Here is a 13,495-nt window from a genome sequence, read left to right as displayed (position 1 = left end):
TTCACTAGGGAGCTCCTTAGCTACGAGAATCCCATCATTTGAAATATTATGGATTCCATCATATGTTCAATCCTAGACATTAAATCAACGGCTACGATTGGTTCACATTTTCACTTAGATGTGGACTGATCCTAGCCATCCAGATCTGCTGGATGGCTAAGACCATCATATTTCAAATCAAGGGATCCATGTTCGCGAGGGTTCCAAACATCACCCGAAACTTTTGAGCACCGGAGAGAGAGAGAGAGAGGATGTGCACCTTGGAGAAGCGCGGCCGAGTGTGGGTCCTCACCCTGGGGGGCGACCCCGACCACCGCCTGAGCCCGGACGTACTGGACTCGGTCAGCTCCGCCCTCGACCGCGTCCGGTCTGAGTCCTCGTCGGGCTCAGCGGCCCTTGTCACCACCAGCACGGGCAAGTTCTTCAGCTACGGCTTCGATCTCGCCTGGGCTCAGTCCGGCCCCTTCCGCCCCCGCCTCCGCCTGATGGCCGACAAACTCCGCTCCGTCGTCTCCTCGCTCGTCTCGCTCCCGATACCGACCGTCGCGGCCGTCACCGGCCACGCCGCGGCCGCCGGATTCATGTTCGCGCTCGCGCACGACTACATCGTGATGAGGAGAGATCGTGGATTCCTCTACATGAGCGAGCTCGACCTCGGCCTCCCGTTCGCCGACTACATGACGGTGCTCATCCAGGCGAAGTCGCCGTCGCCGGCCGCGATCCGCGACGTCGTGCTTAGGGCGCGGCGGTTCACCGCCAGAGAGGCCGCGGACGCCGGGATCGTCCACCTCACCGCAGCGGATTCCGTCGAGACGGTGGCGGAGGCCGTCCGGCTTGCGGAGGACCTCGCCGGACGCAATTGGGACGGGAACGTCTACGCCTCGATCCGGAAGGCTGCCTTCCCGGAGCTCGCCGGAGCCCTGGGGCTGGTCAATGGATCCGGGACGAAAATAGGCCCCTTGCTTTGACCGATCGACAGTGAGCTGTTAACCACGTTAAATGGAATCATTTATCAGTTTTAATAATCATCTGGTATTTGTGGTTGGCTTTTGACTGATATATGAATATCTGTGTCAGAAATGCGAAGGGTATGCATTTTTTTTTTTTTGATATTGACCTGCCTGCAGGGAGTCGCCACGCATGGGCTTACGCAAAAAATGATGCCTATGAGATTTGAACCTACACAGCGTACCAAGCAGCCTAGGCCCCAACCCATTCCGCCAAACCCTTTGGGGCAAGTTTGAATTTGCTTTGAACAGAAAATAATTTAAAACACGTACGATAGGGTAAGTTTCAGATCACCACCAAACTGTGAGACCAACAGGAAGGAGCATAATGTTGCATAAAAACAAAAACATTTGTTAACAAACCAAAAGCGTGCTTTTATTTTCTCAGTTTAGGGCACTTTTTCACATTGCTCTCTCTCTCTCTCTCTCTCTCTCTCTCATATGCCAAGTAGAATTGTCAACGGATCAGATATTGACTGATATCAGATCCGGTTCCAAATCTGATTAGTCAAATTTGGTTAAAAAAACTGAATCTGATTAGTAACTGAATTAAGATTACATATGAGGATTTGGATATTGATTCCTACATATTTCCAAATCTGTTCACGTGTTTTTCCAGGTTTCGGTATTAGTTTTTTCTCATCCAAATCTGAACCCTAATCTGAGTCCGATTAGTCGATGTTTGGTATTGGCTACATCCAACCTGAACATGAACCATTTACATCCATGTCGAGTAAGGCTGTACTGGGTGGGTTTGCTAGAGTTTGCATTGGGTCTTATAACCTGTTTTAAAAATGATCCAAAAAATAGACTAGCCAGGTTGAGAACAAACAAGGTTCAAGTTTGGGCCGAGCATGAAATACAAAAGTAGGTTTGAGTACAAATCTGATTCATTCGACGGGCCACAAATTACACAAAATATTTTGGATTGAATACAAAAATGAGTTGGGTAAAGCAGGTTTGGGTTTATATTTTTCTTGCATGAGCCTAGATTTTAGATTGGGCTTAAACACATGGTTTTATCAAGTTCATGTTGGATTCAGTCTAATTGTTTTCTTTATGATTTAGATTTTAGGGGTTTTATATTTTATTTCTTAATTATGTAATATATTAAGTGAATGCATGTTAAATCTTTATTTTTTTTTTATATATGATTTAGATTTAAACTTATTATTCAATTTTCAACTGATGCAAAATCTTAAACTGTATCATAGCAAACATCGATGCATAAATCTAAAATGATTGCTGAGTCATTAAGTATTTGATATGTTATATTGACAATATAATGTTATTTATGATAACTAACAAATTATCAATGCATTTTTTTTCAATGAAGTAGCTAGGAGAACAAGAGGGCACACACATTATGGATAACCTATAAAGCGAGAGGCATAATACATTAGTAGCTTTATAGGAACCATCGCATGAGATCATTTCTAGACACATTTATATTTTTTTTACTTGGCGTGCATTACTACATTCGTACAAAGAGGACATTTGGGTTTCATTTCTGGTATGTATTTATATATATTATAATTGATTTGATCTTTCAGCAATTGGTAAGATACATATATTGTTAATACTGAAAAAGTATGAAATTCAATGTTGAAATGAAGATTGATAAAAAAATATGCTAGAGCTTGGATAAACTTCATGTTCGAGCTTAGGATGATCTACAAGCAGCATAGTATTCTTGAAGAGTGCTTCATTGCGTGTTCACAGAGTTTCACACGATATCGAGAAGATAATGTACGTATCATATTTTGCATGGTTGTAATTCATATATAGAACTTTAGATTTTTTAATTATATTCCATTTATTCATAGGTTGGTAATGATGGGGTGGGGCCTTCTCGAAGGCATATGTTTTGCATGACTCATACCAGCCAAAAACTTGGGGTTGACAATGCAAAAACAAATCAAACGATGGTACGACATATTTGTTTTATTAGGGTTCATTGTTATTCATAGAAGAATTATATATGAAAACAAAATATATAATTATTATTGAATTAATACATTGTCTTACAGATGAAACAAGATAACTCAATTGTCTCAGATATTGAATGTATTCATGGATGACCCATTGAGAGGGGATGTCCTCTCTCAAGTTTTGGGACTAGACAAATATGGACGTGTATAGATGTTTGGCATGGGGCATCCAATAAGAAAGTATTTGGTATAGGTCCAAGCCAAACAAAACTCTTTCATTAAAACACAGCGTATCGCCAGAAGATAGATATAATGCAAGAACGACTCATATGATTAGAATATGAGGATGTAGGGTTGAAGGAGATATTGCTGAGAATGATGGCAAACAATCAATCAAGTTTCACACAAGCTCCTTAGGTAAATTGATATAACTAAATATTCTAATTTTGTACATGAATTTGTGTGTGTGTATATATATATATATATATGTGTGTGTGTGTGTGTAATTCTTTTATCTATATTTATTCACAAGCCTCCTATACAAACGTAGTGCATCTTCGGTTCTAAGATTGTCTACCCTCCACGTAATTCATGAACTTTTAAATTGTCTATATATATTTGAAAAAAAATGTTATTTAACATTGTTTATATGTGTGAATTTTTTCATATTAGTTTGAATATATGCATGAACTTTCAGACGATCTCACCTTTATCCATGATTTTTTTTCATAGTGGTTTGAATGTGAATGATAGAGTTATGGCTGATTGGAGTTATGTATGCATATATGTAAATGTTGTAGTTATGGAGTGTTAAATAAAGACAATTATGTTATATACATATATATATATATATGCGTGTTATGTTTATTACAGGATTTCATATAGAGGGTTGGAGTTATGGCATTTTGAATGAGGATAATTGTGTGTTTATGTATATGTAAATGTTGTGTTTCTTATAGAGTTTTATATGTGAATGTTGGAGTTATGGAGGGTTGGCGTTATGGAATGTTGAATAAAGATAGTTGTGTATTTATGTATGTGTATATATAGTATTATTTGTAAGGTTTCATATATGAATGTTGAAGTTGTGAAAGGTTAGAATTATGAAGTGAAAATGAAGATAATTGTGCGTTTATATATGTATATATGTTGTATTTTTTGCAGAGTTTCATATGTAAATGTTGAAGTTATGAATGATTAAAGTTATAGAGTATTTAATGAAGATAGTTGTGTATTTATGTATGTAAATGTTAGAGTTATGGAGTGTTTGGTGATGAATGAATGAATTATTGTAAGACTTGGTTTGTATTGAATGAAAAATATCAATGTATGTAAGAGTTGATTCATTTTTAAATAAATGAATGAATAAATATATGTATGAACGTATTCATTTTTCAATGAATGAATGTATTAGTAGGTTCATTATTGAATAAATCAATGAATATGTTCGTTGTTGAACAAATGTATGTATAAGATGTTCATTGGTGATGAATGAATGATTGCAAGATTTTGTAATAATGAATGCAAAAAATGAATGTTTTTTATAGGTATTTTCATTTAAGAATAAATAAAATGAATAAATGTATGAAGTAGTTCATTTTTAAATGAATGAATGTTCATGATCATCTATAATTATGTATTAGTAAGTTCATTATTGAATGAATGTGTGAGCATGTTATACATAAAAAAAAATTAATTTAGCAAAAAAAACTATCAATGACGCTACAAAGCCATTAGAAAAGGCTTTTTTGACATTTTTTAGTGCCAAAAGATGCATTAATTTTAACACTATTTTAGTGGCAAAAAAGTCATTTTTAGTATTTTTTAGCAAAAAAAAGACCTTTTTTGGCTCTATTTTAACGCCAATAAAAACTCATTCACTATCGCAAGGCATTAGTGTCAGTAAATGTATTACTACTGATACTTTTACAGGCGCTAGGCAGACTTTTATTGACGGTAATTTAGCGCGAATAGAGGTCTGATTTCTTGTAGTGTTAAGTATACATGCCCTTCAGACCAAGGCATGCTGAAGCAAGCTGCTAGACCTAACCCTAAGCCCTGCAGTTTTGCACCCAGACCAATTTCCCACAGAACAAATCAAGATGGGCATAAACTGGATGTTAGCATAGGGGCTTACGCCTGCACCCGGACATTTCCCTAAATGGGTTGAACAAAGACCCATGTCGCTAGGCTCCAGATATTATAAATCCATGGAGATGGAGGTTCACCGTTATAACTTGTTACATTCTGTGTAAGACAGCTGGGACCTGGCTTAGGAATGAGGCCCATTAAAGGGTAGGTCTTGGCTAGACTCATCTGGGTCTGGATCCAAGGCTGATAGGTCCAGGCTTAGGCATGTCTGGATCCAAGGTGGGTGAGGACCATTCCTACCTTTATTGTGTAAGACATCTGTTTGGAAATCGTGAACATGAATGGTGGCAAGAGTCATCCCAGCACCTTGTGAAAAAAGTTTGAGGTACCAACCATGTGCTTATGGCTGTCTACGCTAGGGCAGAATTTGTCATCCTTCATACCAGATACTGGCCAGGATTGGCAAGGGACCACTCGAAATCTAAAATCCCCAATAAGGGGATTTGGGTGAGGGTGGACACTGCCTACCCATACCAGAATGCTATGCCTCCAAAACTCTCTCTCTCTCTCTCTCTCTCTCTCTCTCTCTCTCTCTCTCTCTATATATATATATATATATATATATATATGAGAAACGTGCGTGCACACATTTGTGCCCACCCTAATTTGGATTTGTGGCTCCGCATCTGCTTCATACTTCTCCAATCCAAGATGTCCTATGATCTCCAAGCAAGGCCAACCAAGTCCATGATCCAGTCTAGTAAAAGTTAAGCGCAGCCATTCTTTCATCAAGTAGGAGCCTATGTGAGAATTGAAAAAGAACAAGTCTGTGTTTGAGAGGTTGTCGGGGCAAATAGGAGGGCATCGGAGGTGGTTACAGCCATCATGAAGATTGTTTGGGAGTCTGCTGGGAATTCTCTCTCTCTCTCTCTCTCTCTCTCTCTGCATATTTGAGCAAAACTGTCCCTTAGTGCATAATTGGTTTAGATACAGGCAAACCAAATAAACATGAGTCAGACGTGGGACTCTCCAAAACCAAAACCAACAGTTTACATTTGGTCTGGATCTAGGTAGACCGGACTCGAATCAAAACCAAATCCAATATTTTATGTCCGGTGGGTAAACCAAATAGAACACAATAGTAATGATAGTCACACATGGGACTTAGGCCAGAAGCATATCCCATAGTCTATCTTTTGCTTGGATCTAGCTAAACCAAACCCAACATAAGACTTAGATAACCAAGCCTAGACCATAGACCATTTAGATCCTTGTTTGTAGAGGTGCAAACGAATCTATTTGGTGAAACCTTTGATATCTAAATCTGTCATTTTATTTTGGATACAAATTGCAAGTCATGCTCCAAATCAAAGAAGTTCTCCGAAAAAAGATCAAGAAATCAAGTGGGGTTGCAAGCCATACCTTAGAGGAATTAACTGGTATTTCCAATCATGAAAGTTGATATTTTCATTCAAATACACACACAGGGTTCCAGTATTTGTATCTCCCTCAACTCCCTTTGAATTCTTCCAAATGCTACCTCCCAAACATAGCCTAAAGAAATGCCAGCTCCTACAATTTTTTTCTACCATCCAAAAAAGAGCTACTAACCACCACAATTTCTTCCGTCAAGAGGATAGATCGAGAGGGACATAAGGTGTTGGAAGAGTAAATTATAAACTCCCAACTCATTCCATCTACCAGCTTCATTCCCATTTATATGGAAAAAAGTTCATACGAAAACTTTGTGTATGAAGATGAAGAAAGAACTGAGCACTGCAGAGATCAATACATTCACAAACGGTCATAATGATGTCTCTAAAGTGTCAAGATGCAATACACTATGCACATGCATGTGCACACACACAGGCGTGTGTAACCCAGCAATAATGCCTGCGTATGATCCTAGACATAGTGCGCGTCCAAAATCATGAGTGGATATGATCCTAAGGGCACATTTGTACGCGAGAAAGATGTAGGAAAAGTGATGAAAAATCTATAAGGATTTAAAGACCCTTCCAAACGAGAAAGTTTTTCACTGAGTTTTTACAAAAAGTACAATTTTTTATATGAAACATTACCAAGAAAAAATTTATTTTTACTCTCCACCACTCACCATCACCACCCCATCTCACCTCCAGCAAATTTTTTCAGATTTTCCCACTTTGTTTTTCTCATGCTACACAAACAAGCGAAGCAATTTCTTTTGAAAAAAAATCTCATATCAAAACTTTCTGAGAGTTTTTCTCACTTCCAAAAGTGCCCTAGAGGTAGCCACTAAATGGTAAACAAATCTAAAATGTTAAGGAAAACAAACCTCAACCTCTTGAAAAACTGCACTGGGCATAACAAGAAAGTGTCAACTTCCAAAAATACCGACAAACTAAGAACAAAAATGTCTTTCCCAATACAACTTAGGACTATTCTTTCCATAGAAAGCAACTGTTAATTCCTATCCGTAGACAGAAACTCAACAAAAGCAAAACTGAAGCTGAAATCCTTGGAACAGAAACAGAAGAGAACTAGGAAGCAGTTGTTTGAGACTTATTAAGGATGACACCCTCATATTTAACTTGAAACCACTTCATGGCGTCCTCTTTTGTTACCCTATGATGAATGCCCAGTCGTGACTTGCATCTACGGCGACGGCTCACACGGTATCCAGCACGTTCCAAAACCACATAGAAGTCCATGCCGTAAATCCCAGTTGAAGGATCATACCTTATACGAGAGAAACAATGGCAAGCATCAGATAAAGTGTAAAACCCCAAAAGTTGATAAAGGAGCAGAAGAAACAAGGTCGTAAAAATTAAGAGTAGTTCACGTTGAAGAGAGAACCATGTATTCACAAAACAGAAACCCTTTTATTTTCCTAAGCATGGACACAAGCTAACTGCAATGTAAGCAAACAGACCAACTCATTGGCCTCATTCTCTCGCATAAAGACACATGAGAAAATGGGGCTCGAGAAAATGAACCATTTGCAAAAGTAAATGAGAGTTGTTTTCTCATTTGGGTGAGAATCAGAATTGCAAGGGGAACCTGCAATTCTGATTCATAAGATTCCAAATCACATCTGATTTGCAGTCATAGCTGGGCCAGCAAAACAGAAGTACTAGGCTGAAGAGAAAATTCCACCTCATATAAAGGACATACCTCAGTCTGTTGGATTATAGTTTTAAGATATACTCTGGTTGTGTTCTGATACATCAGTGATCTCAACCAAAATGGATTAGAGAAGAGAAGTATAAACAGCAGATGAGTGTATTCAGGCTTAGCTATGTCTTGATGTTATTCCTGGAGAGGATCTCTCCCAAGAGGACAGGAATGTATACCTGGTTAGATCAAAAGACGAATCCAGCCTATACTGGATCATGAAAGGCAAGTCATATTTTACTTGAAGAAGGTTTTGAGTCTTCTGAAAGGAATGTATACAAAGAGGACAGGAATGTCTCCTTAGTTACTAGGCTGAAGAGAAAATTCCACCTCATATAAAGGACATACCTCAGTCTGTTGGATTATAGTTTTAAGATATACTCTGGTTGTATTCTGATACATCAGTGATCTCAACCAAAATGGATTAGAGAAGAGAAGTATAAACAGCAGATGCGTGTATTCAGGCTTAGCTATGTCCTGATGTTATTCCTGGAGAGGATCTCTGCCAAGAGGACAGGAATGCATACCTGGTTAGATCAAAAGACGAATCCATCCTATACTGGATCATGAAAGGCAAGTCATATTTTACTTGAAGAAGGTTTTGAGTCTTCTGACAAGTAACTGCTAGACAAAACTAAAACATAACTGGCCGAAATATGACAAAATTGATACCTATCAGTAGTGGAGGTCGTATTCATGAAATTTCAGTAGATCAGTGCAACCAAACTCACAATCAAAGCCTAATATCTGGAGCTTATAATTCAGGTTTAGTAATCAATGAGCAAATACTTGGGAAAAAGTCCATTATGACACAAGTAACTATCACAAAATGACCTTACTTTCAAAGAATAGCCATGTTAATCTAGTAGACAGAAACAAAGTCAATATCAGGAAACAGCGCACCTATGTGTCAAACTGAAGAAAACTTTAGGAAGTAGACATAATACCAAGAGAAAAAATGCATCACAATGCTTAAGCCAAATATGAACACAAGTAGCACCCACACATAGTGAAGGTAAAAATAAACTCATGAAATTAGAAAATTTTGAAACATAATAAACCACCGACAATCTGGGCCAAGAACAGTAAAGATTATAGAAGATAGCCTGACCAGCTCTAGAAGGCAAAGCTCCATAATACCACCAAGCCAATAGAAGCAGAAAAGTGTGTACCCAACAAATGTAATTTTTCATTTTAATATCAGACTGGAGTGTTGCAACAGATGAAAACCACAACATATATATCCAGAGTGCACAGTCTTTCCTCCAGCCAGTCGGAGACAGCATTATATATATGACATAACATATAAACATATGAATGGAAAGGAAAGATAAAATAAATTTGTACCTTTTACAAGAAAAATTGAAATATAATCACTGCAAAATGTCCTATCAAAAGACAAGATACAACCAGGAGCTTTTGATACCAAAAGACCATGTCCACTTGAAACGTGTCCATTTACATTGACAGTGTTGGTGGACCAATCCAATACCAGGCAATAATAAATTGATAACTTATTTCTAAAACAGAAACATTAAGCATAGAGCAAGCTGCGAATAACCTCAGCAGATGATTAAATTCAATATTAGTCAACTGAACCTGATTCCAATACAGACCACAAACAAAAAAATTCAATCACAATGACCGAGGTTTCTTCAAGACAACTTACTACGTTGCAAACGAAACAAAGATGCCAAACAAAGAAAGGATCAAATCACACAAAAAAGGACTGTAAAATCTCACTTGATTCCAAGATCAATATGCTCCTGGATCCCAAATCCGAAGCACCCAGTATCACTGAAGTTCCTCCTCAACAACTCATACTCCTTCACCTTCAGCCCACTCTCCAAAAGCTGCATCGCCTTCTCGCCCCTAACGGTGACATAGCAAGCAATCTTTTCGTTACGCCTGATACCGAAAGACCTAACAGTGTACCGAGCTGTAAACAGAACAAGCATTTTAGTGTACTGCATTTCCAAAGCGCACACAAACAGGACAAACCCACAAAACTCATCGCACCTTTTGAGTACACCGGCGTCTGTCCGCTCAATTGCTCCAAGACCTATTCACGAAAGCATAATTCATCAAAACAGGCACGACCCAACAAATTTCATCTTCTTATTCACCATACTACCAATCGCTCATAGCAATTGTACGATCCTATTCACCACAACATATTTCACGGACATTTTAACTATTTAAACACCAGGTTTCAAATGTTCCCATTCAATTACGTCCTTAACGAGAAAATCAAGTGAATAACCATAAAAATCAGAAAGAACAGAAAATAAGCAAACAATTGCACCAGATGTCAAGATGGGGTGTGCATACAACACAATGAAATTATAGGAAAAGATAGATGGGATCCAAGATTTCTGTAATATTGGCCTTTGGGGATTAAAATTTTCTCTTTAATCGCAAGAAATGACATCGATTTGAACGATAACGTGCATCCTTCCGAAAAGAAAAAACTCTAATCAAGGTTTCCTGACAAAATCATTTTGTGGGTATGAATTTTTTTCTAAAACTATCTCAAAACACTGCATTATTTTGTGGGTATGATTTTTTTTTCTAAAACTATCTCAAAACACTGCATTATTTTGTGGGTATGAAAAGTTTTCACTAAAACTACCGCAAAACACCGCATGGAGAGAGAAAGAGAGAGGGAGGGAAATGGTACCTTGGCGGCACGGGTCAATCGGTCACCGCTCTCTCCGACGGAGATGTTAAGGACGAGCTTCTGCACCTTGATCTCCCTCATCGGGTTCGACAATTTCTTCTCCGATGCCTACCCCAACCAAAAAAAAACAAAAAAGAGAAAAATAAACGCAAAAAGAATCAATCGAAGGCAGAAACACAGAATTAACCTATCAACAGATAATCCATGAAAAGAAATTCAATAAGAGGAAGGAGAAACCCCACCATCTTGCCTGCCCTCTGAAGCCTCACCTCTCTCCCTCTCTCTCTAAAATGGGAGTGTGAGGCTGCACACAGCAAAACCCTAAAACTTCTAGGATTTTGGCGCCTCGCCAATTTACCTAAATGTCCTTTTCTTGGGGCAATGACTGACAGCTTTACCATGTCGGTGCAAACGAATCGGATATGATCCAGATCATATCAGATCAGAACCCGAGATAGGTCCTAATCAGATCCGATGAGGCAGGGTCGAACCCGGATCCGAAATAAATGTGGCAATATGGAGTCTGCTAAAAAACGGCTCAAACAAGACCTTTACATGTAAAACATTCAACCGGATTGCATTTTGAATCCGAATCGAAAATAATCCAAGTCAGCAAATCTGATCCAAATCCAATTCGGAATTTGGATCTTACTTTATAGGTTCAAAATCTGAGAATGACATGTCGGATTCAAATCTGATATATGACTAAATATGATCCGTTTGGACCCTGATTAATTTAGGAATGCAAAAATGCAAATCAGTCTTCTGATGCCATATTTTTGGATACGGATACAGCATATATCTGGACGAGATATGTTCTATACTTCTATACATACATGGTAGGGTATTACTGGATCTGGTTCTAAGATTGGATAAACAAATTCAACCAAATCCGAGTTGGGCTTACTCTGACCCACTTTATGTTTTACATGTAAAGACCCATAGTATTTGTGTTCATCCATTTTCACCGGATTCAGCATCATATGTACCCAGATCAACTCTAGGTCCGGAATTTTATGTTGGGATCCAAGTCAATCTGTTTCTAGAACCAGGCCTATTCAAAAGTCAGATACCAAGAACGAACGAGGGCTCTGCTAGCCTGGCTAGGTGGGTCAGTCTAAGGCTTTCAAGTTGAAGGAGGGTGAGAATTCGATAACCAGGGTGCATGTCCTTTGCCACAAGGCCTAAGCCAAATGAAAAACTATCCCGGTGTGTAGTACTTATAGAGTTTTTTTTTATTAGGCAAGTTGGAGTCAGTCCGACCCCTACCAGTTATACAACAATACCACTGGGATTCGAACTTGCAATGTCCCAACACAAGGTGACGTGATTATAGGTTAAAAAGAACTAGTGTATTTGATTGGAAACAGTTTGGAACTTTGGAGGCTATCTGGAGAGTGACATCAATTTTGATAAAAAGTTTGGTGGGTATAGCCTTTATCCATATTCACAATCTGAAATATAATATAAATTCATTATATTTTTGGATATTAAATTCATAAAATGCCAATAAGGCCTTAAAAATGCATTTGTTTCATTTTATCACTACTTTTCAACTCAATTATGTTATTTTATCGAGATAAAATGATGATCTTGTAACAATATCCCAACTTTATCGTGTGTATGCGAATACATATCATTGAACCTCACCATGTGAATGTGTAAGAATGTATTTATTCATAAGTGTGCATTGATGTATAGTTAGCTTACTAACTCCACATTCATTATGCGTTTGTCTACTTATGTACGGTTGAAACCGAACCACCATGTGATTATGTGAATAGGCAAAAAAGGTATTTATGCATATGCATGGATGTAAGGATGTAAATTACATGAACCATGTTTTTTTTATATTTACAAGAAGAAACCACCCCCAAGGTTAGAGATCTAGTCACACTGCTTTGCCTGCTGTACTTATGCTTGCTGTCCTGACAGTGTAAGACTCAGTCGGCTTACCCCTTAGCCCCAAAGAGCCGTCATGCTTTGGCTTGTGCAAGGGGTGACACCCATGAGATTTGAGCCTAAACCACCTGCCTAGCAGCCTAGGTCCCATCCCACTAGGCCAAACCCCTTCGGGGCATGATGAATGTGGAGTTTGTAAGCTAACTATACATCAATGCACACATATGAACCATGCCTAATATTCATCTATTATGGAGCAAACTACAACAGAGGGTTGGAAGCTTAGGGAGGGCATTGCAGAGGCTGCTCCACCCTTATAAATGGCCCAACACGTCCAATGGTTGGCACACACTATAGGTTGGTCTCTATGTGCACTTTAGTTGCAGGCCAAGCAGGTGCACATCCATTGACCTGGCTGAACCCTCTACCCACTAGTACCTCTCGTGGGCTGTATATTACTCGAACCCATTCAATCCAAGCGTGCATGTTCACATAGATATAACTTGAATGCATCACATCCATGAACCATGTAGCATGCACCATGTATGCTAATTGCCAAAGAATTCTTTCAGCTGCCATTGAAATCCTACCCGTAATACAACTTTCTCCAGAAGTTCTCCAAGTCAGAGGATCTGTGCAGATGTGCACATGTGCATGCATGCACTAACACACACAGAGACGCACGCACACATACACACACAGAGAGTCACAGTTAAAGGCTAAGAAAA

The 13,495-nt window shown here is 38.7% G+C and overlaps 1 protein-coding gene and 1 pseudogene across 2 annotated transcripts; one reads left to right on the top strand and one right to left on the bottom strand.

The window, feature by feature from the left end:
- LOC149819794 (enoyl-CoA delta isomerase 2, peroxisomal pseudogene) lies at positions 1-1,043 on the top strand (annotated as a pseudogene). The gene has a single exon (XR_016426438.1). The product of XR_016426438.1 is annotated as an enoyl-CoA delta isomerase 2, peroxisomal pseudogene (transcript).
- A 6,312-nt stretch (positions 1,044-7,355) lies between these two features.
- LOC149819793 (large ribosomal subunit protein uL5) lies at positions 7,356-11,162 on the bottom strand. Its single transcript, XM_089982359.1, has 5 exons — positions 11,108-11,162; positions 10,866-10,973; positions 10,205-10,247; positions 9,929-10,124; positions 7,356-7,750 (listed from the first exon to the last, which is right to left on the bottom strand). The coding sequence occupies exons 1-5, from the start codon at positions 11,108-11,110 to the stop codon at positions 7,552-7,554; spliced, it is 549 nt and encodes a 182-aa protein (XP_089838485.1). The 5' UTR covers positions 11,111-11,162; the 3' UTR covers positions 7,356-7,551.
- Between the last annotated feature and the right edge of the window lie 2,333 nt (positions 11,163-13,495).

The sequence above is a fragment of the Nuphar pumila genome, chromosome 12 (assembly GCF_984573655.1).
Source record: "Nuphar pumila chromosome 12, dmNupPumi1.hap1.1, whole genome shotgun sequence".
NCBI lineage: Eukaryota > Viridiplantae > Streptophyta > Magnoliopsida > Nymphaeales > Nymphaeaceae > Nuphar > Nuphar pumila.
Note: the sequence above shows the minus strand (reverse complement) of the source record. Positions and strands in the feature narration are given on the sequence as shown.

Excerpts from the sequence above, each read along its gene's own strand:
- LOC149819793 (XM_089982359.1), bottom strand. Across the intron at positions 10,248-10,865 it reads GATTGACCCGTGCCGCCAAG|GTCTTGGAGCAATTGAGCGG; the intron begins GTACCATTTCCC and ends TTTCGTGAATAG. Across the intron at positions 7,751-9,928 it reads CATATTGATCTTGGAATCAA|GTATGATCCTTCAACTGGGA; the intron begins GTGAGATTTTAC and ends CTCTCGTATAAG.